The sequence below is a fragment of the Palaemon carinicauda genome, chromosome 30 (genome assembly GCF_036898095.1).
Source record: "Palaemon carinicauda isolate YSFRI2023 chromosome 30, ASM3689809v2, whole genome shotgun sequence".
Taxonomy (NCBI): Eukaryota; Metazoa; Arthropoda; class Malacostraca; order Decapoda; family Palaemonidae; genus Palaemon; species Palaemon carinicauda.
The window spans coordinates 25,203,582-25,230,354 of record NC_090754.1 but is presented as its reverse complement, the minus strand read 5'-3'; the positions used below and the strand labels follow the sequence as shown (position 1 = coordinate 25,230,354).

The 26,773-nt window shown below is 41.8% G+C and overlaps 1 protein-coding gene across 5 annotated transcripts in view; it reads left to right on the top strand.

Moving 5' to 3' along the window:
* The window catches only part of LOC137622931 (uncharacterized), a 615,385-nt gene that overhangs the window by 354,168 nt on the left and 234,444 nt on the right, over nucleotides 1-26,773 (top strand). For all 5 annotated transcript variants that reach the window (XM_068353504.1, XM_068353501.1, XM_068353500.1 and 2 more), the window contains 3 exons: nucleotides 9,530-9,637; nucleotides 22,097-22,237; nucleotides 26,484-26,624. In XM_068353504.1, the coding sequence (XP_068209605.1) occupies nucleotides 9,530-9,637; nucleotides 22,097-22,237; nucleotides 26,484-26,624 (390 nt within the window). The remainder of the gene's footprint in view (nucleotides 1-9,529; nucleotides 9,638-22,096; nucleotides 22,238-26,483; nucleotides 26,625-26,773) is intronic.

Genomic DNA, 26,773 nt, shown 5'->3' with positions numbered 1-26,773 from the left:
AGAAACCTAAGGAGATTTCTACGGATTTTTGTTTGTCCCTCTTCATCCATCTCCATGAACAAGGTCTAGCAGCCAATACGATCACTACGTGCAAATCTGCCCTAACCAGACCAGTGCTTTACGCCTTCCAGGTAGACTTCTCTAACGAAATCTTCAACAAGATTCCCAAAGCCTGCGCTAAACTTCGGCCCGCAGCCCCTCCAAAGCCTATTTCATGGTCTCTGGACAAGGTTCTTCACTTAGCATCAACTCTGAACAATGAAGATTGTTTGCTAAAGGACTTGACTCAAAAGGTGATATTCTTATTTACACTAGCCTCGGGAGCCAGAGTCAGCGAAATAGTGGCCCTCTCGAGGGATGATGGCCACATTCAGTTCACAGACTGCGGAGAACTGAACCTCTTTCCGGACCCAACGTTTCTCGCCAAGAACGAGCTGCCCACTAAGAGATCCCTGGAGAATCTTCCCTCTGAAGGAAGAAGCATCCCTCTGCCCAGTGGAATGTCTAAAGGTCTATCTTCGTCGAACTTCAGACTTTAAGGGAGGTCAGCTTTTCAGGGGAGAAACATTAGGTTCAACATTATCCTTGAAACAGATAAGGGCAAAAATCACCATTTTATTCGCAGAGCGGATCCAGACAGTACACCCGCAGGTCATGATCCGAGGAAAGTCGCCTCGTCTCTAAATTTCTTTCAGACTATGTCGTTTGAAAGCCTTCACGCTTATACTGGATGGAAGTCATCCAGAGTCTTCTTCAAACACTACGCGAAGCAATTACAGGAGATAAAGCATTTTGTGGTGGCAGCAGGTAGTGTTCTAAAACCTGCTGCCTGACTTCTACAAAGAACAGTGCACTATTTGGGACTTTTAGTGAAGGGTGTACATGATAGACTCTTAAGGTATTTCATGTGAGCAATGTGTCTAGTGACGACACTATAGACTGTTCTAACTACACAGGTGACATTAAGCATAATAGACTAACACATGTGCCATGCATATTTATATGCATAGTGTTCCTTGTAAAAACAGAATACATAGTGAAATCTTTACATATTTCCCATAGAGTGGCTTGTGTTCCCTTTTCAGGTGAAGCTTAATTTATTTCTGTTATTACTAGTTATGCTCTTATGCAGATTCATTCAGCATAAAATGTAATTGAGTGTTACAACCATGATATCTATTTTTTATTTTTGTAATAAACAATAGTAGGAATCTTTGCGTCTCATTTCGCCCCAAATATTCTAAACTTTATATAAATGTCAGAGCATCTTTTGATCCTATTAATATCTAGGAAAACACTAGGAACTAAGGTTATTTCTGTTCCAAGCAACCAGGTAAGGACTGTTTGTACTAAACTGTTTATCTTACTGAATTAAGGTTTCCTACATGTATATAAACCTGTCTGTCTCTATTAACAACCAGACTCGGGAGGTTTTCAGTAACCTACACAGATCAATACCATCTAAGTACAAACTATGCTTTACGTATATGACGACACTAATATACAAACTGTTTGCTAGTCTGTTCCTTGAACTCACAATCCTCGGGTTTTTTCCCCAAGTCTACCCAGACTCTTCCCTGTAGGGGGGCAGGAAGCACTGACATATGACATGATCAGTTGAATGATGTATAACGGTAACATCAAGTGTCTCTAGGTCCAGAAGACCAAAGGAAAATTTATCTCGAGATGAACGGCACTATGGAAAATCCACAGATACATTAATGCTCTGGTAAACTTCCATCAGGACGACATGGCCTGAGCCCAAAATACGGATTTTGAGTGAAGCGAAAAATCTATTTTTGGGTGAGGTAGCCATGTCGTCCTGATGGACTGGCCCTCATTTTGACAAAAGGATAACGATTTCCTCCCTAATGTACTGTATCTGTAACACCTACAAAGCTACAAACAATGACTAGATGGCGCCACGAGGTGGCGGGGGTGGCGCCTATTTACAGTACAGTAAGAGCGTTGCCTTAATAACGGCTCTCCTCTATTCTTGCCACTTTTTCCCCTCAAAGCGAAAACGCTATTAGGGGTGTAGATAGCTATGCAACTTGTCAAGAATACGTCCTCTGATATTATGCGATATCCCCTATTAAAAATCTTTAAGGGACATTCACTCCAGGAGTTAGAATTCTGGATACCTTTGGTAAATTCTCTGGGATATATCACTGTAGTCAAATATAACCTAGGAAGCTATTAACGAAGGAACTAACATCAGGACGACATGGCTACCTCACCCAAAAATAGATTTTGAGGGTTTTTTTTTTTTTTTTTTTTTTTTTTTTTTTTTCTTTTTTTTACCTCGGGTCATATACGACCCACCACACCTATCCAGGGTTTTAAGAAACTTTTGATAGTTTGGAATTCAATATATTTAGGTCTTTGCCTTGTATGGAAATTGTCGTGTCATCGGCAAAAAGGAGAAATTTAAGTTTATCTGTAGTGTGTGTTAAGTCATTAATATATAAGAGAAATAGAATAGGACCCAGAATTTAACCTTGCGGGACACCACAGCTGATACTAGAGTATTGATACCTTGACTGATTATATACTGTGTTGCTTCCTGAAGCTCAGATAACTTTGATTCCAATCATGCGCTATACCTCTGATGCCATAAATTTTCAACTTTTCTAACAAGATTGTGTGTGATATAGTATCAAAAGCCTTAAAAAGATCGCAAAAAAACTAATATTTGAAATTTTTTTGTTGTCTAATGCATTGTGAATATTTTGGGAAAAATAGTGAAGGGTTGTTGGGTACAGTAGTTAGGTCTGAAACCAAATTGATCGTTTATTAGGAATAAGTGTTGCGAAAAGTAATCTGTTAAGCTATTAGCTATAGCTTTTTTAAAAGTATTACTTAAACTGGGTAGTATGGAGACTGGTCTGTAATTACTATTTATCACCTTTTTTGTGTATTGGAGTGACTCTGGCAATCTATAAATGTTTAGGAAAGTATCCTTCGTTAAATGATCTACTGTATTAATAATATAAAGACGAAACTGAGAAATTTCATCAGAACAAGCTTTGATGACATAGACATGAATATCATCAAACCCTGCTGCTGTTAATTTTAAGTTCTTGATTATTGATTTTACATCTAAAGGTGTTGTTGGGCGAAGAAAGAACGAGCATTGGACTCGTTCAGGCAAATAGTAGTCATAAGAAACATATGATTGTCCGATATTTTTTGCTAAAGTACTTGCAATATTACAAAAATTATTTAATGAGTCTGCAATGTTTTGGTTATTATTATGCTTGCTATTCTCAAAAGACACACAATTTGGCAGCGTGCTACAGTGAACCCTCGCTACTTCGCGGTTCGACCATCGCGGATTCACCACTTCGCGGGTTTTTTCCATAACCCATATATATATACATATCGCGGATTTTCCGGAAATTTCGAAAATACCGCGAAATCTGAAGACCCCCAAATACGATATTTTGTTACCTGTAATTCCATTAATACTGTAATTAGTAATATCTGCTCTTACTGATTGTTCATTGCATTACATATGATATATAATTCAGCACAGAAAGAAATAAAACACGAAAAGAGAATGTGATCATACGATAATACAGTACTGTATACAGTACGTAGTAAAATTAAATCGAACATGAAACGCAAATCAGATGCAGTCATACCATATTAGAATGGTGTAAGGCTGCTGATGGCTACTATACTACAAATGTAATGGATGTGCATCTTTTCCATGATTCTTTTGTATGTATACGTACGTAGTACTGCATCCAATAATATTCTTTGTTGCAAAAATCACATTTCGAATAAGCGTACGAGAGAGAGAGAGAGAGAGAGAGAGAGAGAGAGAGAGAGAGAGAGAGAGAGAGAGAGACACATCCTACAAAAGAATGAAATAGCATACGTAAAGCTATTACGTGTATTATTATTGTTATTATTATTATTATTGTTGTTGTTAATAAAATTATTATTGTTATTATTATTATCATTATTATTATTATTATTACTGTATTATTATCATACGATAATTCAGTACTGTATACAGTACGTAGTAAAATTAAATCGAACATGAAACGCAAATCAGATGCAGTCATACAATATTAGAATGGTGTAAGGCTGCTAATGGCTACTACTGTACTACAAATGTAATGGATGTGCTTCTTTTCCATGAATCTTTTGTATGTATACGTACGTAGTACTGCATGCAATAATATTCTTTGTTGCAAAAATCACATTTCGAATAAGCGTACGAGAGAGAGAGAGAGAGAGAGAGAGAGAGAGAGAGAGAGAGAGAGAGAGAGAGAGAGAGAGAGAGACACACACATCCTACAGAAGAATAAAATAGCATACGTAAAGCTATTATTATTATTGTTATTATTATTATTATTGTTGTTGTTGTTAATAAAATTATGATTGTTATTATTATTATCATTATTATTATTATTATTATTACAGTACTGTACTGTATTATTATCATTATTTATTATTATTATTATTAATACTGTACGTACGGTATGCGCGGGGTATCTTGTACTTTGAGTTGGTAACCTACGCATCATATACTGTAAGACGGGTTGTGATTGGTTCAAGCGCTGATAGATGACGAATCAGAACTCAAGTTTTGTTATCTAGCCTGTGATTGGTGTTTTGCCCGCATCTCCAGCTTCCAGCATCTAGGTTCTCGCGGGCCCAGGTCGTCCACTTTCTGTTACCGCGTATCGCTGAGTAGACGTTCTTAAGTTTGTGAAGTTTAATCTGTGCTGTGTGCGACCTTTTTAAGTTGAACTTTTTTGTCAAATCCTACTGTACAATGCCTCCCAAGCGTTCTGCTTCTACTAAGGCTGGTAGTGAGCCTAAACGCCACCGAAGGATGATGACGATTGCTGAGAAGGTTACGCTTATCGATATGTTAAAAGACGGTAGAAGCTATGCGGCCGCAGCGCGCCATTTTGGGATCAACGAATCTACTGTTCGCTATATCAAGAAGGACGAGGGGAACATTAGAAAGACGGCTGCAATCACCTTTAGCAGATCAGCGAAGCGAGTCGTTACAACGCGTAATAAAACGATCGTACGCATGGAAGGTGCTTTAGCTGTGTGGATTGCCGACTGCCGGAAGAAGAACATAGCCTTGGATACAAACACCATCCGAACAAAGGCTTTGAGCTTGTATGAGAATTTTGCTGCAAAGGAACCTCAAGACGACGATGGCAACCATGCTGTAGAAGATGATGATGCAGATGATCCTCAACCAGGGACATCCACTGATTCCCAGCCTCAGAAACAACGTTTTTCCGCCAGCAAAGGATGGTTCGCGAAGTTTCAGAAACGCTTCGCCCTGAAAAGCGTTTCCCTGCATGGCGAGGCTGCTTCGGCTGACACTGCCGCTGCTGAAACTTAAGTGAACCAGACGTTCAAGAATATTATCGCCGAAGGTGGATACAAGCCGGAACAAGTCTTTAATATGGATGAGACCGGCTTGTTTTGGAAGAGAATGCCGTCGCGAACTTTCCTGTTCAAAGAGGAAGCCAAAGCCTCTGGCTTTAAAGCATTCAAGGATCGCGCTACCCTCGTGATGTGTGGCAATGCTGCTGGATTTTTGCTAAAGCCGGGGCTTATTTATAAGTCGAAAAATCCTCGCGCTTTGAAAAATAAGAATAAGAATCTCCTTCCCGTGTACTGGATGCATAATCAAAAAGCATGGATTACGAAGATGCTGACCTCCAACTGGTTCCACCAGTGTTTCATCCCGCAAGTCAATGAATATCTCGTAGAGAAGGGCTTGCCATTCAAGATCCTTCTCCTTATGGATAACGCTGGTGGACACGCAACTGACCTGTCGCGTGAGGGCGTTCAGGTTGAGTTCCTGCCACCAAACACCACGTCATTAATTCAACCGATGGAACAGGGGGTTATCAGGGCGTTCAAGGCCCTCTACACGAAGAATACCTAGGCGGACCTCGTTGCATGTGTGGATGCTGCCCAAGATGATGAGGATGAAGATTTTAACTTGAAGGCGTACTGGCAGCAGTACACCATAGCCACGTGCCTGAAGAATATTCAGAAGGCAATTCAAGAGATGAAACCTGCAACTGTGAATGCGAGCTGGAAGAAGTTGTGGCCCGAGATTGTTTACGACGACGAGGGATTTACACCTGCTGAAATCCAACACTCTGCAGTACGCAAATCTGTGCAGTTGGCTGCCATAATTGGAGGTGACGGGTTTGGCGACATGACGACTGAAGACGTCGACGAGTTGTTGGACTGCCATTCCCAGCCCCTAACTGACGCAGACCTCGAAGACCTGATGAAATCGGCAAGCGAAGAAGAGAGTGAAACCCAGGAAGAGACCCAAGAAAATGTCGAAGAAACAGGCTTAACACTAGAACGGCTTGCCAAGGTCTGCAACCATATAAAGGAGGTGAAAGAAATGTTGCAAGAGTGGGACGAGGATATGGTTCGGTCGATGCAATTCTGCAACAAGGTTGATGACATAATGACTCCCTACAAGATGCTCTTAGATCGAAAAAAGAAGCAGCGGCAACAACTTCCGATCACAATGTTCTTCCAGCCTCGCAAAAAAGAGCCAGTTCCTCCTGCTACTACGCCTTCGGAAGAAATTGAAGAAGTTGAAGAGGTGTCCCAGGAAAAGACACCTCCGTCTGAAGAGACGTAAAATACTACCTGGCTGCACAGTACTGTAGAACACATCATCAGCTTCATCATCATCATTTCTACTGTGCAGCAAATTCATCGCCATCATCATTCAAGTTTTTCTTGAACTTCTTTCGTGGTGAGTACAGTAACAATCTTTATTTTTTACTTTAATATTCTCACATTCTAATATTTGTGCCTGTTTTATAGTTTAGTACTGTATGCATTAAGTTAAAGGGAAGGTTTTAAAAGTCTACATGTTGTAACCTATCATATATTTTTTGTTTAAAATTTACATTTACGTACGTAAAACAATCTCTCTCTCTCTCTCTCTCTCTCTCTCTCTCTCTCTCTCTCTCTCTCTCTCTCTCTCTCTCGTAAATTGTTTTCCTGCTTTGCTACGTACAGTATGTACTGTATGATTTTATATAGATACGGTAAATTATATTTGTACTAATAACATATTTTGTAAATGCTTTTACTGTAAATATCATTATTTATCACTTTCATCATGCGCGTTAAATGCCTTCTTTGTTCTGAGCATGGTTGTTTACTGAGCGTACAGTACTTTATGACGCCGTCGTTTCAGGCGGCGTCATAAAGAAAAACATTTCATTTGGAAGTCCTAAGAAAAATAAAGTAAAACATTGGTAATAAAAAAATCAACATACTGTATAATCAATATAATCGATGCAAAAACTAACCTATACATTTATGTGTACACTAAATGAGTTTGTTTCTTCATTATGATCAGAGATGAACGTAAACAAAACATTGGTTGCCATTTTTTATTGTGCTTTTTAGGTGTTTAGGAAACGCATGATATAAAATCGCCTTTAATATTTGTGCCTGTTTTAGTTTAGGGTGCTGTAGTACATGCATTAAGTGTTCTGTACATTAAAGGGTAGTTTGTTAACAGTACTACGTACAAGGGAAGGTTTTAAAAGTCCGAATATACATGTTAAATAAATAGGTAAATATGATGTCACTACTTCGCGGAATTTCACCTATCGCGGCCGGGTCTGGAACCTATCTACCGCGATAAACGAGGGTTCACTTATTACTTTTTCCTAGCAATGAATTTACAATACCCCATGTTTTCGTAGCATTTATCTCATTTTCTTTTAGTTGACATTTGTAGTGATTTTCCTTTGCTGTTCTTATTATGGAGGTTAGCTCATTTCTATATCGTTTGAAACTGCCCCATATATAAAGGGCCACTTAGCATATAATTTTTGTAATTTATTCCTATGTTTGATTGAATTCTTCATCGCCTGAGTTATGTATGTCTTATCCTTGTGTTTTTCCTCAAATGTATGTTTCCTTAGTGTGAAATGTTTATTAAAAAATTCTGAGAATCTTTCAATATAAATATCAAAACTTGTATTTACATCGTTATCTATCATATCGTTATTAAATTTTAAGAGAGTCAAAAGGTCTATGGATGACCTATCATATGATTGCTTGTAAGGGACCCTTTATCATATCTTTATGGAAAATAAACTAATAGAGATATCGTTCTGAAAAGTTATTGACTAATCAAGAGCATGCCTGGTCACATGTGTAGAAAATTTGAAGAAGATTCATGAAAAAGAATTGAGGGGAAAAAAATGAATAAGTAAAGTTATGCTATATTTTTACTGTTTTTAAAATTGTATAAACGTCAACATTTTTTCAAGTTGCAGTTTCTCAAAGTTCTAATGTGTAGAATGACTATTGATATGTGATCATACCAGAAGAGAATTCTAGAGTAGCCCCCAGCCACCCTCTGTACCTACCCACTGTAGGGGTTAGGTAGGGTTGCCACTTCGCACTTAAAATCTAATGGCTGCCTTCCAGCTCCACTAGAAATAATATCCAATAAATAGCTACAGGTTTTTATTAGTTAGGGAAAAATACAAATTAACTCTAAATTTGTCATTTTTGTTATGATTCAACTTCATGCCCCATAATTTGCAACATGCACTAATGTTAGTTAGATCTCTATTAAGGGATTCAGCAACCCCAGATCCACATTCAGGAGATGGAATTGATGGAAAGAGTGTAGCATCATCTGCATATGCAACAAGCTTGTTTTCTAGGCCAAACCACCTATCCTGTATATATAGTATGAAAAGTAATGTACCAAGAACACTACCCTGTGGAACACCAGATATCACATTCCTATACTCATTATGGTGCCTATCAATAACCACTTTTTGCAATTTATTACTTTAGAATTCAATAATAATGCTAAGAAACAACCCACCCAGTCCCAACTGTTTGAGTTTGAAAACAAGGGCCTCATGATTAACACCGTCAAAGGCAGCACTAAAATCAAGATCAATCATACGCACTCCCTGACCACAATCAAGGAATTTCTGTAAAGCATTGTAGATTGTAAGAAGGGCATCACATGCTCCAAAGCCGTTACGCAAACCAAATTGCAAATTAGGGAACAGATAATTACCTTCAGTAAACCTATGAAGACGTTTTGCTAAAAGACGATCAAAAACTTTAGATAATATTGTTGTTGGTATTTGATTACTTTAATCACACTTACGTATTGTTGAAAGTCTGTACTCTATATGATTATTCAGAAACGGGAGGATGATATTGATATAAAGGGCTGTGCCTTTGTATCGAAAAGTTTTTTAAAGCAATAAACCCAGAAATCATATCGAAAATTAAAGAAAAGTATTGGAAATTTGTTAATGGTACATAAACCTTAAATACAAAAACAGAAAAATATACATATATCCATAATGAAGGAGTTGAATCTATAAGTTATGGTAATGTAGTCTACCCATATATAAATTCAAAGTTCTACTCTATATTATGGATTGGTTCATTGGACCAAAAATGTTTGCTTTTCCAATCATTCAGTAATAAGTATACTGTATTTACTTTTTAGAAAAGGAACCTCCCTCCTCAAGAAGAGTCCAAATCGCATACCATGTCAACCACTCAGTCCTCCTAAATCAAAAACAGTCATTACTTCAGGCAATCCTCGAACACCAAGGTAGAGTATTTACTGGATGGGTTCATATCTACAAAATATTTATTCTTAATGTATAAACACTCCTTAATTGCTTTTTCTCATAAAGTAAGTCTATTGATATGCCAAAGTTGCTATATTTATCATCTATTGCCCAATGAGAATCTAGCCGTATGAATGTGGTGTTTTAGAACTGTTTTCTAGATATGAAAATCTTTATCAAGGTAAAATACCTTTTTTCCTTACAAACTTTATTTTATAGTTTAGCCCATTTTATGGTGAAATAAATCCTAAGAATTTTTATCCCTTCCTAAAAAGACAATGCATGAAATGGGCTGATCTTAGTGTCTCTGGTAGGAATCTCAATGTTTAACTAATCATACGTAACTCTTGCAAGTGGTCATGGTGCCAGATATTTGTTGAGATACTATCAATAGCTTTAAAGAATCCTTTAAGGGTACTGGTGGTGGCAGAAATTATTTTTTCAGCTCCATTTTTTGGATTCACGCAGTTTAATTTTGTTCATAACAGAAACCGTTTCCCTAAGTTTTACTAAAATCGAATAAATATTTTTTTGATGAATTTTTTGTACCTTTTCTTGTTTTTTACATCTTTCAGCATCTATATCCTTTCACATTTAAAAAAAATTCTATTTATTAAGAGAGTAAAGGTATATAGAATGTTAAAAAAGTAACATTAAAAAGAACTAAAATTTACTTTGTGAAAAAATCTAAGAAAAAAAAATAAAATTTCTTAGTAATACACGAATTTAAAAAAAAAAAATATTTATTTCTTGCATTTAAGTAAGGGGTGCAACTCACGACCTCTGATTGGAATTTTGGAAATTCAGAATATTGCATTTTTAGTTTGGAAATTGTCTACAATTGATGTTTCAGATACTATTTTTAGTAAAAATAATGTTTATTTTATTGCTGAAACACTTTTTCTTATATTTATGTAAGCACTGGGGATCATAATGACAGTCATCTTATTTCAGGGTTACTTAAAAACAGTGGATAGCTCCTTCTCTCAAATACATATAATATACTTTACATGTATCAAATGCACACATGTATAAGACGTGGCCAGAGAACTATATTCTCGACTGTATTTTTTGGATAGATTTTACGTTTGTGGCCAGTTTAGTTATTTTCTCTGACACTTTATGCATCTTTAAGCAAAATCATAACATAATAATTGTAAAGATATAAATAAGGAGGCTAAGAAATAAAAGCAACACTCATATCGAATATAAGAAAACTGATAACCTAGTCCTTGAGAATCATAGAAAATGGTGGTTTTACTGTACTATACTGTATACTGTATTAGTATATGGGACCATAAAATAAAGTCTTCCCTAAATCTTGTTGAAAAAAATAAGCAAATATGTTCCCAGGTCAGAAAAAGGGTAACTATGGGATCTTGCTTGCTTGCGCAAATATACAAAAAGGCTTTTTTGGCAATAAAACAAATAAGAGTGAAAGTTATTTGAAATAAAAAAATATAGGTATTTTCCTAGCCAAATATGTAATAATCTGAATTTCCAAAATTCCAACTAGAGATTATGAGTCACCCTCCTTAATTGAAATCAGTACCATCAGTGCACACTTTGCAGTGCACTCTAATCATTACTTAAGGGTATTTGCAGCATTCTTTCGGCCCATAACGGTACTTGCTACTCCATTCTTGCTTCCTTTCTTGTTTTGCTGTCCAACTTCTTATAACTTTACCTCATAGCATAACTATGATTTTACCCTAGATGCAGTTTGGTGCTGAATGGCCTCGCAGGCTATTTAGCCACAATCCATAAATCCAATACTGTAAATCCTAATTGTCTGTTTGATAAGCGCAATCATCCAGTAGTAAAACGTATACTTGAACCTCCCCAAAACCTAGAATATTTCCTTATAATTTATTACCTGAAAGTACACTTAGCAGTTATTCAATTTTAATAGATACACCAGCAAACAATTGTGATTAAAAAGGTAGTGTAGTAAAAACCAACAGTAATTAAGCTGATAAATTATTTAAGAAGAATTCTTCATATGTTGATGGGTTGCCATAATGGGATTGTAATAAAACAAGAGAGCAAAGGAAATACAAGTAATAAAAGTTGATTCCTACGCGAATACAAACTTCTGGGTTACTTCTGGTTTTGTCTTATATGGCCAGACAATCAACAAGAAATCAAAAGATAACTTCATGTTACGTTGCTAGGCAACTGCTGCCCATGACGCACTTCGGTTGTATCAAGCGTTCACTCACAACGCTTCTGGGCATTAAGGTAGTCGGACCTGCCTGCTTACACAACTTTGATCAGACAACCGCATTGCCTGCCTTTTCCCTTTTATAGGTAGCAGGTTGGCCAGGGCACTAGCCACCTGTTGAGATACTACCATTAAAGAGCTATTGGGTCCTTAGACTGACCAGACAGTGCTACATTGGATTCCTCTCTCTGGTCATGGCTCTTTTTTACTTTGCCTACATATATACTGAATAGTCTGGCCTATTCATAGCACATTCTCCTGTCCTGGTACACCTAACAACACTGAGATTACCAAACAATTCTTCTTGGCTCAAAGGGATAACTACTGCACTGCAATTTTTCAGTGGCCACTCTCCTCTTGGTAAGGGTAGAAGAGACTCTTTAGCTATAGTAAGCAGCTCTTCTAGGAGGACACTCCAAAATCAAACCATCATTCTCTAGTCTTGGAGTAGAGTTCTCTTGATTGAGGGTACACTATTCTGTCTTATTTCTCTTCCTCTTGTTTTTTTAAAGTATGGCATCCATACCCGGTACCACGACAGCTCCATTCAGGCTTCGTGGTCAATCGCTGGTATACCAGGGTACTCACACCCCACGGTTTTCCCCGAGAGGGGGTAGTCCCATGACGGCTACCTCCGTCTCGGTGGCTCCATCCGTTATGAAGACAGCTGCTCCATCGTCCCGGCCAGCCCCATCCAAGCATCGGAGGCGGCCGCTGACACACCCAGGACGGCTACCTCCGTCCTGGCGGCTCCATCCGTGATGGAGCCAGCCACGCCATCGTCCCGGCCAGCCCCATCCAAGCATCGGAGGCGGCCGCTGACATATCAGGGTACTTATTCCCCACGGATTTACCCGGGAGGGGGTAGACCGATGACGGCTACCCCCGTCCCGACGGCTCCATCCGTGACGGAGGCAAAGTGGCTTTCCCCCTTAGTGGGTCGAACAGGGCTCTTGCCGCTCCAGTGCCTGCCTCACTGGCCGCTGGAGAGGCCCCTGCATCTTTGCCCAGTGTCTCTTCGGCTCCGTCCGCCCGTCGTATGCAGACGTTGGCACACATAATCTTTACCTTGTCTTTGCTCGGCAAGTCACCGGCTCCATCCGTCCAGCGGAGGCAGCCGCTGGCTCGGCCCGGCAGCATGGCATCCATACCCGTTGCCACGCCAGCCGCAGCTAAGCATCGGAGGCAGCCGCTGTCATATCAGGCTACTTACACCCTACGGATTTCTCCGGGAGGGGGTAGACCCGTGACGGCTACCTCCATCCCAGCGGCTCCATTCGTGATGGAGGAAGCCGCTCCATCGGACCAGCCAGAAGTGAGGGATACAGCCGCCCCCACGGATTCATCCGTGCTTGAGGATGCAGCCGACACGGATGATCAAGTGGTAGAGGGCTTGTTAGACACGGCCGAGTGGTCTCCCGGCGAAGTATCCTCCTATAGACAAGTCCTGGCTCTGATCCCGTCACCACCACAGATTAGACGAGCCTAAACTGTCTTCAGAGCAGGATTGGCTATCAGGTTTGGGGAGGATGGTGGATAACCCCGGCCAGCGGAAACCATCCTTGGCCCTAGCGCGGGACGTGGCACTAGGCATGGAGCTCGTCGATAAATACGTTGAGGGGACATTAGAACTCCCGAAGAGCCTAAGGGTCCTTCAAGCTCCTGCCGGGACTGAGGACCCAGAAGAAATTCTATGCTCCAGACGGGTGTCATGCAGGTCCCCGCTCGTTGGAAGAAGCCTTTGCAACGTTAAGCCAGGGCAGTGCAGATGACAGATCCCTCACTGCACCAGTAGTTTTCTCTCAAGCAGTGGCCTTCATGATGGAGGACACCTCGCGAGACATTGTCATTGTGACCTCCTGGCTGGACTAGTGGGCGTGCGCCCTGGCAGGGTTCCAGCTATCTCTCAACTTGTCAATACCAGGGAATCAGGCCCTTCTACAAAAACTCATTCGCTCGGGAGGGAAGGTGATGAAGTCCCTTACCTTCCAGTCCCTCACCCAGTCGGCAAACTGGGTGTTAAGGAGGAGGGACAAGGTCCTTTCAGGATCTCCCGTAGACTTCCCGAACGGGAAACAAAGTTTCAGAGGAATGCGCCAGTGTGGGGTGAGACCGTGTTCCCCCTGCAGGCAGTAGCGGAAACTATGGAGAGAGTGGGCAAAATTAAGGACTCGGGAGCCCAGGCTGTCAGTGGCAAGACGTCCTCCCCCTAGGAGACCATCAGCGGACGTGGCCAACCCACCTACGACACCACTTCCTGGCAGCATCCCCGCGGTCCTCCCGCAGGAGCGCTGACCCAGCCCAGTCCTCCTTTAGGCAAAATACGCCGGCTCAAGGAGTGCTAGCAACCTTGAGGGAAGGGGATTTCATAATGTCCCTGGATCATCAAGGACGATCTTTTCAGATCCCCGTGTGTCCCTCCAGCAGGAAGTTCCTCAGAGTGAAGTGGGGATTCCAGTCTCTGCAGTTCAAGACTCTCTGCTTCGGACTATCAACGGCTCCTCAGGTGTTCACGAGGGTGGTCACCGTAGTATCAGCCTGGGCCCACAAGCAGGGCATCAGGCTGATCCAGTACCTAGACGACTGGTTGCTGCTTTCAGCCTCAGAGACAGTCTTAAAGGAGCAAGGAGCGAAGCTATTGCAGTTCTGCAGGGAACTAGGGATCACCATCAACTTGGGAAAGTCCCAGTTAGACCCCATCACTAGGATAACGTACCTAGGGATCATCCTGGACTCCCAATTAGGAGGACATTCTCCTCTCAAGAGAGGCTGGGCAACCTGGATCAAGTTATTCGACCATTCCTGACAGGTGCGCTAATGAGAGCCAAGGACTGGCAGAGGCTCGTGGGCCACCTGGTCTCGTGGGAGGAGTTGGATCCTCAGGGGAGGCTCAAGCTGAGAACTGAAGGACTGTTGGCCACCGGGAGCCCTTCCTCAAGAACTAGTCAAGATGTCTCCGGACTCCAGGAACATGTTCCTCTGGTGATCCGACAGGGCGAACACCCTTGAGGGGTTACCATTTGTGTCCGTTCCTCCAGAGGTGTTGCTCTTCACAGACGTATCAAAGGAGGGGTGGGTAGCCCATCTGCTCGGGGAAACAGCAGAGAGGAAGTGGTCCCTGGAGGAGAAGACCCTTCACATAAACATGCTCGAGCTACTAGCAGGCCAAAAGGCCCTCGCAAGGTTCGTCCATCGTCTCCAGGGAAACACGGTAGCACTCAGGTGCGACAACGCCACTGTGGTGGCATACATAAAGAAGCAAGGAGGATTGAGATAAAGGGGGTTGTGCAACCTCACGTCTCAAATACTGGAATGGGCCGAAAAGGAACACGTCAGCCTCACAGCCAGGTTCATTCCGGGAAAAGGAACGTTCTAGCTGATGGCCTCGGCAGGACAGGGCAAGTAGTGGGGTTGGAGTGGTCCCTACACCCACAGGTAGCCCAGATGGTCCTCCAGAGGTGGAGCTCACCAGTGATAGACCTTTTCGCCACGGGGCTCAACGCACAGTTCCCCGTGTTCTGTTCCCCGGTGCCAGACCCAGCAGCAGAGTTCGAAGACGACTCCCAACGCTCGTGGGACGGATTTGACGTATACTGTATGCCTTTCCTCCCTTCGGGATTCTCAGGCAGGTTCTCAACAGGATTAGGCAGCCAAGAGATACAAGGTTGATTTTGGTAGCGCCCTGGTGGCTGGAGAGAGAGTGGTTCGCGGACCTACAAGACCTGGCTATCCTTCCTCCGTGGCCTCTGCCGGTAAGCGAAGATCGGCTACACCAGCCCCACTTCCAAAGGTTTCACGAAAGCTCCCAGTGCCTTCAGCTACACGCATGGAGGTTATCAGGCGTCTACTAAGGAAGGAATGATACTCGAAGAGGACAGCCTTGAGGATGTCCGGTTATCTTAGGAAATCCTCGGTCAGGGTTTACCAGGCCAGGTGGGCCACATTTGTGAAGTATGCGGTTCAGAACCTGAGGCCCCTGGATGCAGCGGTCCACAGGATTGCAGGCTTCCTGGTCTACCGAAGGGACTACCTAGGGGTTTTCCATTCCAGCCATCAAAGGGGCCGAGCAGCAATGGGACAAGTATTTCCACTCAGAGGCATTGACCAGGTGGGCGTCTCGTCAGTTTTCCATGCTCATCAGGAGTGTCGAGCAATTTTGTTCCCCCTATGCCTCTTGGGTCCCGCAGTGGGACGTGGCTAAGGTTCTCAAGGTTTGGTCTAGACCACCCTTCGAACCTCTCAAAGTTATCCTGGATAAAGACCTCACCCTCAAGACAGTTTTCTTGCTAGCTCTGGCCTCGGCCAAGAGGGTGAATGAGCTCCACGACTTGTCGTTTGAGGTCTCACACTCGAAAGGGTGGAAGGACCTGGCCTTTTAGTTTCTGCCTGTTTTGGTGGCCAAAACACAGAACCCAGCCATCGTAGACCCAAGGTTTGAAGGATTCTCGATTCCAGCGTTCCCTCACTCAGGCAACCCGGAAGACTTGTTCCTGTGCCCAGTGAGAACTATCAGGAAGTACCTTAATAGGACAGCCAGACTTCGGCCGGGCATCAAAAGTCTGTTTGTTTCCTCAGGCCCAGTGTAGAAAGAAGTGTTTAAGTATGCGGTCTCCTTTTGGCATCGACAAATCATAAAAGGGCTTATGACAGTAAGGCGTCGGCAGTCCCTGGCAAGACACGACCCCTTGATATTAGGGGGCTTAGCACCTCCTGGGAATTCGACAAGAACATGACAGTAGGTCAAATCATGAGGGCGGGCACATGGTCCAGGCAGTCCACCTTTACGGCCCACTACCTGAAAGACTCTACGAGGAAGTCCCTGGACTCCTTCCCCATCGGACCAGTCATTTCCGCCCTTCAAAAGTTTAAGGCTAAAGCCCCGGGGTAAACCGAGGGGAGTAATTGCAAGCGAAACAAGTTTCCGCCTTACTCCCCCCCTTTTTCCTTACTACCCTTGTTGCCCCTTTTCCTTTCCCTCCTCCCATGTGAGAGATGGATGTTGTAGAAGACCATGTCCGGATTATGCATAAAGGTGACTTCAATCAAGTAGGCTTTTGCGTGCTTCCCCCGACTCTCTCCTACCCTGGACCTAGCCTCCTATCTAGGTCTAGGTCCCGTATCACGTACCGATATGGCGGGTTGTCCGGCCTGTAAGTCCACCCCCGCCTCCTAAAGTGTAAGTCTCCTAAGAAAGTAGTTCGAGGTAAGTACTCTGTTTTGGAACAAATCACAAATTTTAAGTAATTTGTATTTTTCCTAACAGTACATACCTCGAACTACTTTCGGGTTATTGCCCTCCCATCCTGCCCCGGGTGCCTTACAGGAGTTCGAATGGTATTTTCACATATGCTTACTGACGAGTCAGACCTAGCAGCACACTCTCGTGAGCTGACCCAGGTTTGCCTCAGGGCAAGTATCCATCCACCACGGGGCGAACCAACAAGGGAAACGGAGATGGGGGGAACTACTCAAAATTCTTGGTCGGATAGGGAGGAGATTCCAGATACTCCTAAGAAAGTAGTTCGAGGTAAGTACTGTTAGGAAAAATACAAATTACTTAAAATTTGTGATTTTAATTGTTCATTCCTTCTCTTGTAGTTTATTTATTTCCCCTTTTCCTTTCCTCACTGGGCTATTTTCCTTGTTGGAGCCCTTAGGCTTATGGCATCATGCTTTTCCAATTATGGTTGTAGCTTAGCAAGTAATAATGATTGTGCTTATGCTTGTGTCTTGTGTCTTTGATATCCCTTGTCACTTGCTGTTTCATTATTTGTGAGTTAAAAGTGTGTGCCTTTCGAATATGTCGAATGTGATGCGTTCCTACCCGTGTTGTAATTGTCACCCTTATGGTACCTTCATAAGCCGTGTAGAAGTGGATCCTCACCCGGTATGTCTATCGTGTAGTGGGAAAAAATGTTTGGTGGAATCCTCCCAGTGGAATAGATATTGTTCTTGCCTTAAGAAGTGAAGCAAGAGAGATCGATCTCATCCTCCGCTTTCAGTAAGCATCGAGAAGAAGCGAAAGGTAGGTTCGGCGTCAAACATTATCTCCCCGCTTAGTTCTTCGTTTCAGGAGCCCTCAGAGGTTTCTGTCATGGTGAACGATAGCTGTAATTTCATTAATAAGTTATCACCCAGTGTTAGTAATGTGAATTATGAAATTGTACCTGTTATCATCTCGGATCCCCTGGCTACGCCAGCCATGCCTCCTGAACGAGACTCACCTGATGTTTCCATACCAGATCATCCTGTTATGTCTAGATCTCCGTCACCCCCCACAAGTGCACTGAATGGGTAGCTATATTCATCAGACCATGCAGGTATAATGTTCACCCCTATAGAAGTGTCTCCTTTTAGAACAATGAAAGATTCTCCTCATTCCCGAAAGGACCTTAGAGTTGAGCCTGCCATTTCCCCCTGTACCAAAACTACCTTATTGGAAGATGCTGGTTGCCAGTCTCTAACTTGGAAGGCTTGCCTCATACACCAAGGAGTCCTCGGCAGAAAACTCCTGGAAAGAGTGACCGAAATGAGTCGAGAAATTTATCATTTATCTACTGCGAAGTTGGTCAATCTGCTTTAGCTGTATATCTTTATGCTCCAAGCAAGCTTCTCCCAAGCTTACTAAAACTGAGAAGTGGAATGTAACTACACATTCGTGCCATTCCAAGAAATTTTCCTAAAAATAAAGTCAGGCCGAACGGTCGGATTCATAAGTTTGAATGTACCGACGTATCCAAACATGATGACGTCACTGTATATGTATATGGCCCCTTCTCTGCTCGTGAAGCTACTCCCCAGCAGTTTAGGCAGGCCGACAAATCCAAACAAATAGTCACTCTTAACCCCTTTGCCTCGTTGATGTCTATACGTCAAAACATGCCTGGTAATACACACAGTGACGTCAGGATGATGTCGTCTTCATTATTATTATTATTAATTTTGGGCTCAGGCCATGTTGTCCTGATGGAAGTTCCTTTATAGTAGCTTCCTAGGTTATACAGTGGTACCTCTACATACGAATTTAATTCGTTCCACAACCAACTTCGGATGTAGAAAATGTTCGGATGTAGAAACGAATTTTCCCATAAGAATACATGGTAATTCATTTAATTCGTTCCTCAGCCTAAAAATCCATAATAAATCCTCAATAAATGGCTACACATAATTACACATAACAATAGCATAACTGCACAATATGAAAGAAGTATGTAAAAAAGATAATTATAAAGAAATAATAAATAAAAAATGTGTTCTATTGCCACTTTACTTTAGAGACAGGCCAACGCAGGTGTATGATTTGCTACGCCAGGAGAAGACGGACGATCAGCGAGAAGGTAGACATGGTGTTAACATGTTCTTTAAATAAATACTCTCTCTCTCTCTCTCTCTCTCTCTCTCTCTCTCTCTCTCTCTCTCTCTCTCTCTCTCTCTCTCTCTCTCTCTCTCTCTCTCTCTCTTGTTCTTCTTCACTGTTAGTGTTAGAGACGTCTATCAATTTTTTCTGAGAGAGAGAGAGAGAGAGAGAGAGAGAGAGAGAGAGAGAGAGAGAGAGATTAAACAAAAATGAGAGATTAAATAAAAATGTGTTGTGTACATATGATTTTTAACAGCTTTAACGAGTTGAAAGACAGTTAAATGTAACTAAAAAAACAATATCAGCGAATCTGAATTCCTTTATTAACTAAAACAAATATTAATACAAACACACTCGTGTGCGTATGCGCAAACACACACACACGCACGAGGAGACACGATCGGCGAGGAGGTAGAGATGGTGACTGCGATAACATACCGTAACTTACACTACGGAAATTTTAATCCAACTTAGCTTATTTATTTTTTTTTATTTTTATATTTCATATTTTTTACATTTTTTTTCTTTTAATTTTTTATTTTCATCACTTTCAGTGACGAGTTACGGTATGTTATCGCAGTCACCATCTCTACCTCCTCCCCGACCGTCTCTCTTATTGCGTAGCAATTCTTGCACCTGTGTGTGTGTGTTTGTGCATACGCACACGAGTGTGTTTGTATCAATATTTCTTTTAGTTGATAAAGGAATTCAGATTAGCTGTTATTTCTTTCTTGGTTACATTTAATTGTTTTTCAACTCGTTGACGCTGTTAAAAATCATATGTACTTTAAACACATTTTTGTTTAATCTCTCTCTCTCTCTCGGAAAAAAAATAATAGACGTATCTAACACTATAACAGCGAAGAAGAACGAGAGAGAGAGAGAGAGAGAGAGAGAGAGAGAGAGAGAGAGAGAGAGAGATTTTATTTAAAGAACATGTTAATGCTTTGTTTAGAGAGAAACAGAAAAAGAGAGAAGTCTTATTTAAAAGAGCTTGTAAATGCTATCATGGTTTTCTTTGCTTCACTTTTTTATTTCTTTCTGTTCATCACCCTTGCCCTTCTCACAAATGATCTTTGCCAACAATCTCTTTGTCCTTTATCCCTATCAACAAAAGGCGTTCTATCTGTTCCAGGGTATTGCTAAGATGTCTTGTAATAATAGTGATCCCCTTCGATGGTTATTTGCTTTAATGGCTGCCTTCAGCTTGATGATCCTCGAGATCATAGGCCTATTCCGGCCATATTGTTTAGCCATACAGTATCACTCACATGCACACTGATCTCATGTTTTTCTATAATTTCTTGCTTCAATTCTAATGAAAGAATTGCCTTCTTCCTGTACTGAAACTTAGCTTCTTAGGCACCATGATTATAGGTAAAATCAAAAAGGAAATGTGAGAAAAGGAAGAAAATAAGCACTGTTAATAACAGACCAAACAGAGGACAACCACACGATACACACAAGAATAGAGAACTGAGCACTCGACGCTCAATGGCGTAATGTTTACTTCGTGTGTCGAAATAAAATTCGGGTGTAGAGTCAAAAATTTGCTCGAATTTTACTTCGGATGTTGGAAAATTCGGATGTAGATACGTTCGTGTGTAGAGGTTCCACTGTATTTAACTACAGTGATATATCCCAGAGAATTTTACTTAAGGTATCCAGAATTCTAACTCCTGGCGCGAATATCCCTGGCTTTCGCCTTTAGGGATATCGCATAATATCAGAGGACGTATTCTTGACACGCTACATAGCTATCTACACCCTGAATAGCGTTTACTCTTCGAGAGGGGAAAGTGGCAAGAATTGGAGGAGAGCCGTTATTAATTATATCAATTTTACAAGCCACTTGATGTTCATGTCACTTCCCTCTGGCAAAGTTCTCTGGAATGGAACAGAAGGCCCTGCTTTGTATGAGCTAGCTGTACTGTTCACAAATAATTCACATTGATCTCTTGCTATTAGTATAGTAATTGTAGCTGAAGAAAAAGACCAGACCTCCTACCTCACGGAGACTTCCTCTTACCTAAAGAAGACTTCCTCTTACCTAAAGAAGACTCCCCATTAAATGACTCGAGTTTATATCGGAGTAGGAAGAGACTGCATATTTTACATAATTGTATTTTTCCTAGCTATACAAACCTGAGTCATTTACCAAAGGTCCCATCTCAGCCAACCCGCAAGGCTGATGAGAAGAATGTTGTGATTGAATGCTTGATACAAGTGGACTGCATCATGGACAGACATGATATAATCTACCAATTTCTTTTTTATTATCTGGCTGTAGAAAAAAAAACCAGAAGTAACCCCATTAAATTACTCAGATTTGTATAGCAAGGAAAAATACAAATTATATGAAGTTTGTAGTGTTTCTCATCCAAGGTCAGGTGATGTGCCAAGATGTGTAGTACAACTGGATATCTGCTATATTCTTTTTAACAGACAAAAGCATCTTGATGGTCTTTTAACCAAGAAATTGGGTAATGTGTTAGGTAGTATTTGAAATTTTAAGTTTACTGTTACGTAATTAGAATTTGTGCAAATTAGAAGAGGTTCAAACCTCTGATCACTTGGAGATTTTACTTCCAAGTAGGTTGCCTAATTTTGTAAGTTTTTTAAAGATTTTGATAGAAAATTTATCTCTTTTCCCTGTAAGGATGTCTCAAGAAAAATTAGCAGTATTGTTGACTAAAATTATAGAACCTTATCTGAATATTAATGAGATGAAATCTCTCATACTTGTTTGTAATCGTTATTCTGTGTAATCAAGTTGATTAGTGGTTATAGTATCTTTAGGTAATTAAGTAATGCATGTAGAAAAAAGTGATTATTAATGTAGCACCATTGTTTTTACAGGACATTGCAGAGAGGAGAAAGAACTCTTGAATTGACTAGAGACCACACTGGACTTTCTTCACCAAAATTACCTTCAGTAACTGATTCTATGGATACTGCTATGAAAAACATTAACAGCATTTTTGATGGTGAGAAATCTGGGTAAGTTTAAACCTTTGTATCATAATGATTTTTTATAATGTTTCAATTCATCATCTAGCTTTTGCTGCATAGTAATGCAAGTAGTTACTTGTGCAGCAGTGATGTTTTCCACATCTTCACTAAAAGCTAATATTTCACTCTAGCACTAACTTTAACACCATGCTGTGAAATGGATGAAGCTGACTAGAAATATTATTTATTTATAAGCTTCAGATATCCAACCTGTTTGATTCTTGAGAGGTGATGAGACTTTAGTATCAGGAAACCAATCCATGTCCCTTTTTCAAAGCTGTTCAAACACAGTTCCTTGGTAGTAAAAAAGGGATTTTGACGAAGGAAAAATCTATTTCTGGGTCGACCTGTGACGGCCGGTGAAAAGGGTCCTTCTTTACACTTTTCTGATATAAACCTTCCAAATATACCAGAGAAAGATAAAAGCATGGAATGCAGAGGTTACTACCCTCGCGCGAGCACCTTGTGGGTGTCGTGTATAAAGCAGGGGCGCGTGAAAACCACTATTCACAGGCTGTCTTCCATTTAGATAATTCCTTCATCAAAGGGAAGGGCCGTAACAAAGGCCCCAGATACCGCACCTAAGCCACTCCACCGACGCCCGACGCGAGCGCCCTCTGAGACATCCTTCTGTTTTGGACTTGCTAGCTTGGTCTTAGATTTTTGTGTTCTCGGTGTTTTCACGTTTCGTGGATTAATTTCATCATGGCCGAAGCTCCAACTTCACCAATACCAATGTTAAGTACCATAGTTTGTTTTGACAGCTTTTGCAGTACCGGGCAGTTGTACTCTTCCCAGTATTGTGTTGTTTTTTATTTCGACCGGCTTGGCCTTCCGCGGTGTCGGCAGCCATTGCTGTTTTGATTTGCCTTGCTGGGAATTTCATGTTAGTCTTGCCCATTTGGTACACTGTCAGTTAGGTTCTTGGTTAAGTCACTGGCCTTACGCCTTTTTGAACCATTATTATTATTATTATTATTATTATTTCCTATGGTACTTTTTGCTTGCAAGTCCAGTCTGGACGAACAAGAATAGCGTTCTGGCTTTATTATAGTTTAGTACCCGCCCTGAGAGGCGTTCGTCAGTTGACTATATCCTTTTAAATTTTGTTACGCAGACGTTATTCTTCGTTCGTAGTCTTGTATTTGATGTTACAATTTTATTGTTATACTTATATTATATTATAGTGTGCTTAATTAGGTTCTTTATAGTGTAACCACGAGAGCGAGAGCATGGAGTTCTCGTTTTCTGTCGCTACAGTCACGAGTTACCCTTTCTCTCGTTTTCTTTCTTAGCCTCGAGTAGGAGAGGTGGATTTCCAGTTTTCCGTTTTATACGATCACGGGTTCTCCCTCCCCCCTCTCCCTGTACGGGTATATGATATTTTACGAATTATTTTATTATGTGGTTACTGTTAATATAGCTAGCGTTATTCATACGTCCTGTTCGTGTGTGAGTCATTGATTTGGGCCAGCTTTATGACGCCACCTGTTCCCCTCGTAGTTCCGTCCTCTCCCCGCTACGGCTTGGGATAGGATCTGAACATTCATCCACTCCGCCTTGAGTTCTACTCCGCCATGAGGGATACTCATTGAGATTGGAACCTATAGTTATATATCATTTGGAGTGCAACCCTCTGGCAGGGCCTCATCCCCCCGGTGGTCCCTTGCACCCAGACTCCGGCCACGGCCATATCCACAGAAAATATTCATTATTAATCACAACTTATTTATTCCGGACCTTTCACCGGAGATCACCAATACGCTTAGCAATGATGTTAGCCTTAGCTTTTAGCTACTGCTTGTATTTTATAATTTATTTGGTTACGGGCCTATCACTGAATCCTCGACCCTGTCGGAGGTTCCGCAGCTTACAATAATTTATTTTATTCTTATTTTGATAATATTTATAGCGATACGGACCCATTTTAAATTGCTCCGGCACACTCTGGTGCAGAAAAATTTTATATTTACAATATTTTAATATGGAGCTCCGGCTCCCATTCATTGAACCATCCTATGCACACATATTTAATGCTATCTAGACTCTGTTAGTAGATCTTAATCCCTTACCAGAGTCTCAAGGAACATCCAGACTTATGTCTCCTTTCTTTTACAGAAGGTCCGCTGCGCTGCCAAGGGCTGCCCCGCCTCTTTCAACGATCCCGTTGGACATGACCTCTGCCGGTCGCATGCACATTGCGCTATCTCCTTTATTCGGGAGCCAGGACAAGCCCCATACATGGTTTGGTTCCCGGAATCGTGCACGCTCTGTTACGAGTTGTCCTCCTTACTCCTGAACGATGACGTAAGTTGGTTTTCGTTTTGTTCCTTTTATCCTTTGGCGATGATTTAATTTGTTCCTTAATTATGTATACATCGCTTATTTCGGAGAACGATCCTTCTCCTTCATCACTAATCCCCTCACCTCTTTCAGGCCGATGATGAATCTCTTCGGTCGGCAAGAGCTGCTCTTCGTCCTTGGGTGTCGGGCTTCGGCAGGAATGCTCCGTCTGGCGCACCCTATCTCCTCGACGGAGACATGGCTTCCCGACTCTTCCCAGGCTCTACCACTGCAGCAGTCACTCCGGAGGCGGCTGCCCCTTTAATTGAAGCGGTCAGAGCGACCATCCCCACGGAAGACGAATCTCTTTTATCGGGGGACGTGTCAGCTCTGGGTTTAGACATCGAGCCCATGGACGAGCAGGTAGGTGGTGTTGAGTTGGTGGAAACTTTTTTTGTCTCCTACCTCTTCCTCTACCTCTTCCTTTCTCGGCTTTGATAAGCCTACGGCTTCTCCTCGGGATCCCTCCGTCCCCGTACGACCCAAGGTGAAGCCACTACGTACCTTTAAGTCATCAGCTTTGCCATTGTCTACGTCACCGGTCCCTGGACCCTCGACTGCTCCTGATGTTCCTATTGCTTCCCATAAAACCGTGACTTCTAAGAAGTCGAAGTCCGCCAAGTCCAAGGCTTCGTCGGCGGGTGGCTCTCAGGAACCCTCCTTCCCCGTCGACCTAATCAGGGATATAGTCAAGGAGCAAATTCAGCAATATTCTGGGGCTATGACGGAGCTAAAAGATATGGTGGCGAATCTGATCCGCTCCGGAACTCAGATTCCTCCGCCTTCAGCCCCAGACGCGTCGAAGTTACCCCCCTCCGATAAAAACAACCCTTGGAGATTTGCCTTGCATGCTCCTTACTTAGATGGTACCCTAACTCTCGATAGCATAGGCACCCACCCTCTAGAGGACCTAGAATTCTACCCCCCAGGGCTAGAATTCCCATTCAACGGCTTCGTACGTTTGAAGGAGCATGCCTTGGTTAGAATGGACAAGGTACCGAAGGAAACGGTGATATTTCCAAAAGAACAGGCCCAAGCTGTCTGGGCCAGGACTCTATCAGAATGGGGGTGTACCAACTCCAAGCTCACCCCACACAAAGGTGCCTTCACTATTTTTACAACGGCATCGTCCATTACCTTGCCACTTATAGATAAAGTGACAGATCTGACAATACAGGCCGTTAAGGAAGGCTCTGCCATGCCGGCTCTCAAAGAGACGGACCCCACCTCAATGCTCATTCCGAGTACCTCTGCCACCTGGGATGACGCTTCTTCTACCTTCACGGTAGGGAAGCTAGACCCAGACTGCGCCTCTACTCTGTTTTCCGAGAAGCTTCCTAAATTACCGGAGAATCTTCTCAGGACTGAGTTTGAGGCACGGAATAGGTTAGCTAGGTCTCTCCACTCCATTACCTCCACGGAGTCCCTAGCCTCGCTTTATCCGACTGAGACCTTGTTTCGGATATTCACAAAGAACCTGTCTCTATCCTACCAAGTCGACCTACACGATTTCTGGTCGGCTCGGGTTAGTTGCAGGAAATACGTTCAGTCTGAGGCCTCTATCAGAATTTGTGCAAATTAGAAGAGGTTCAAACCTCTGATCACTTGGAGATTTTACTTCCAAGTAGGTTGCCTAATTTTGTAAGTTTTTTAAAGATTTTGATAGAAAATTTATCTCTTTTCCCTGTAAGGATGTCTCAAGAAAAATTAGCAGTATTGTTGACTAAAATTATAGAACCTTATCTGAATATTAATGAGATGAAATCTCTCATACTTGTTTGTAATCGTTATTCTGTGTAATCAAGTTGATTAGTGGTTATAGTATCTTTAGGTAATTAAGTAATGCATGTAGAAAAAAGTGATTATTAATGTAGCACCATTGTTTTTACAGGACATTGCAGAGAGGAGAAAGAACTCTTGAATTGACTAGAGACCACACTGGACTTTCTTCACCAAAATTACCTTCAGTAACTGATTCTATGGATACTGCTATGAAAAACATTAACAGCATTTTTGATGGTGAGAAATCTGGGTAAGTTTAAACCTTTGTATCATAATGATTTTTTATAATGTTTCAACTCATCATCTAGCTTTTGCTGCATAGTAATGCAAGTAGTTACTTGTGCAGCAGTGATGTTTTCCACATCTTCACTAAAAGCTAATATTTCACTCTAGCACTAA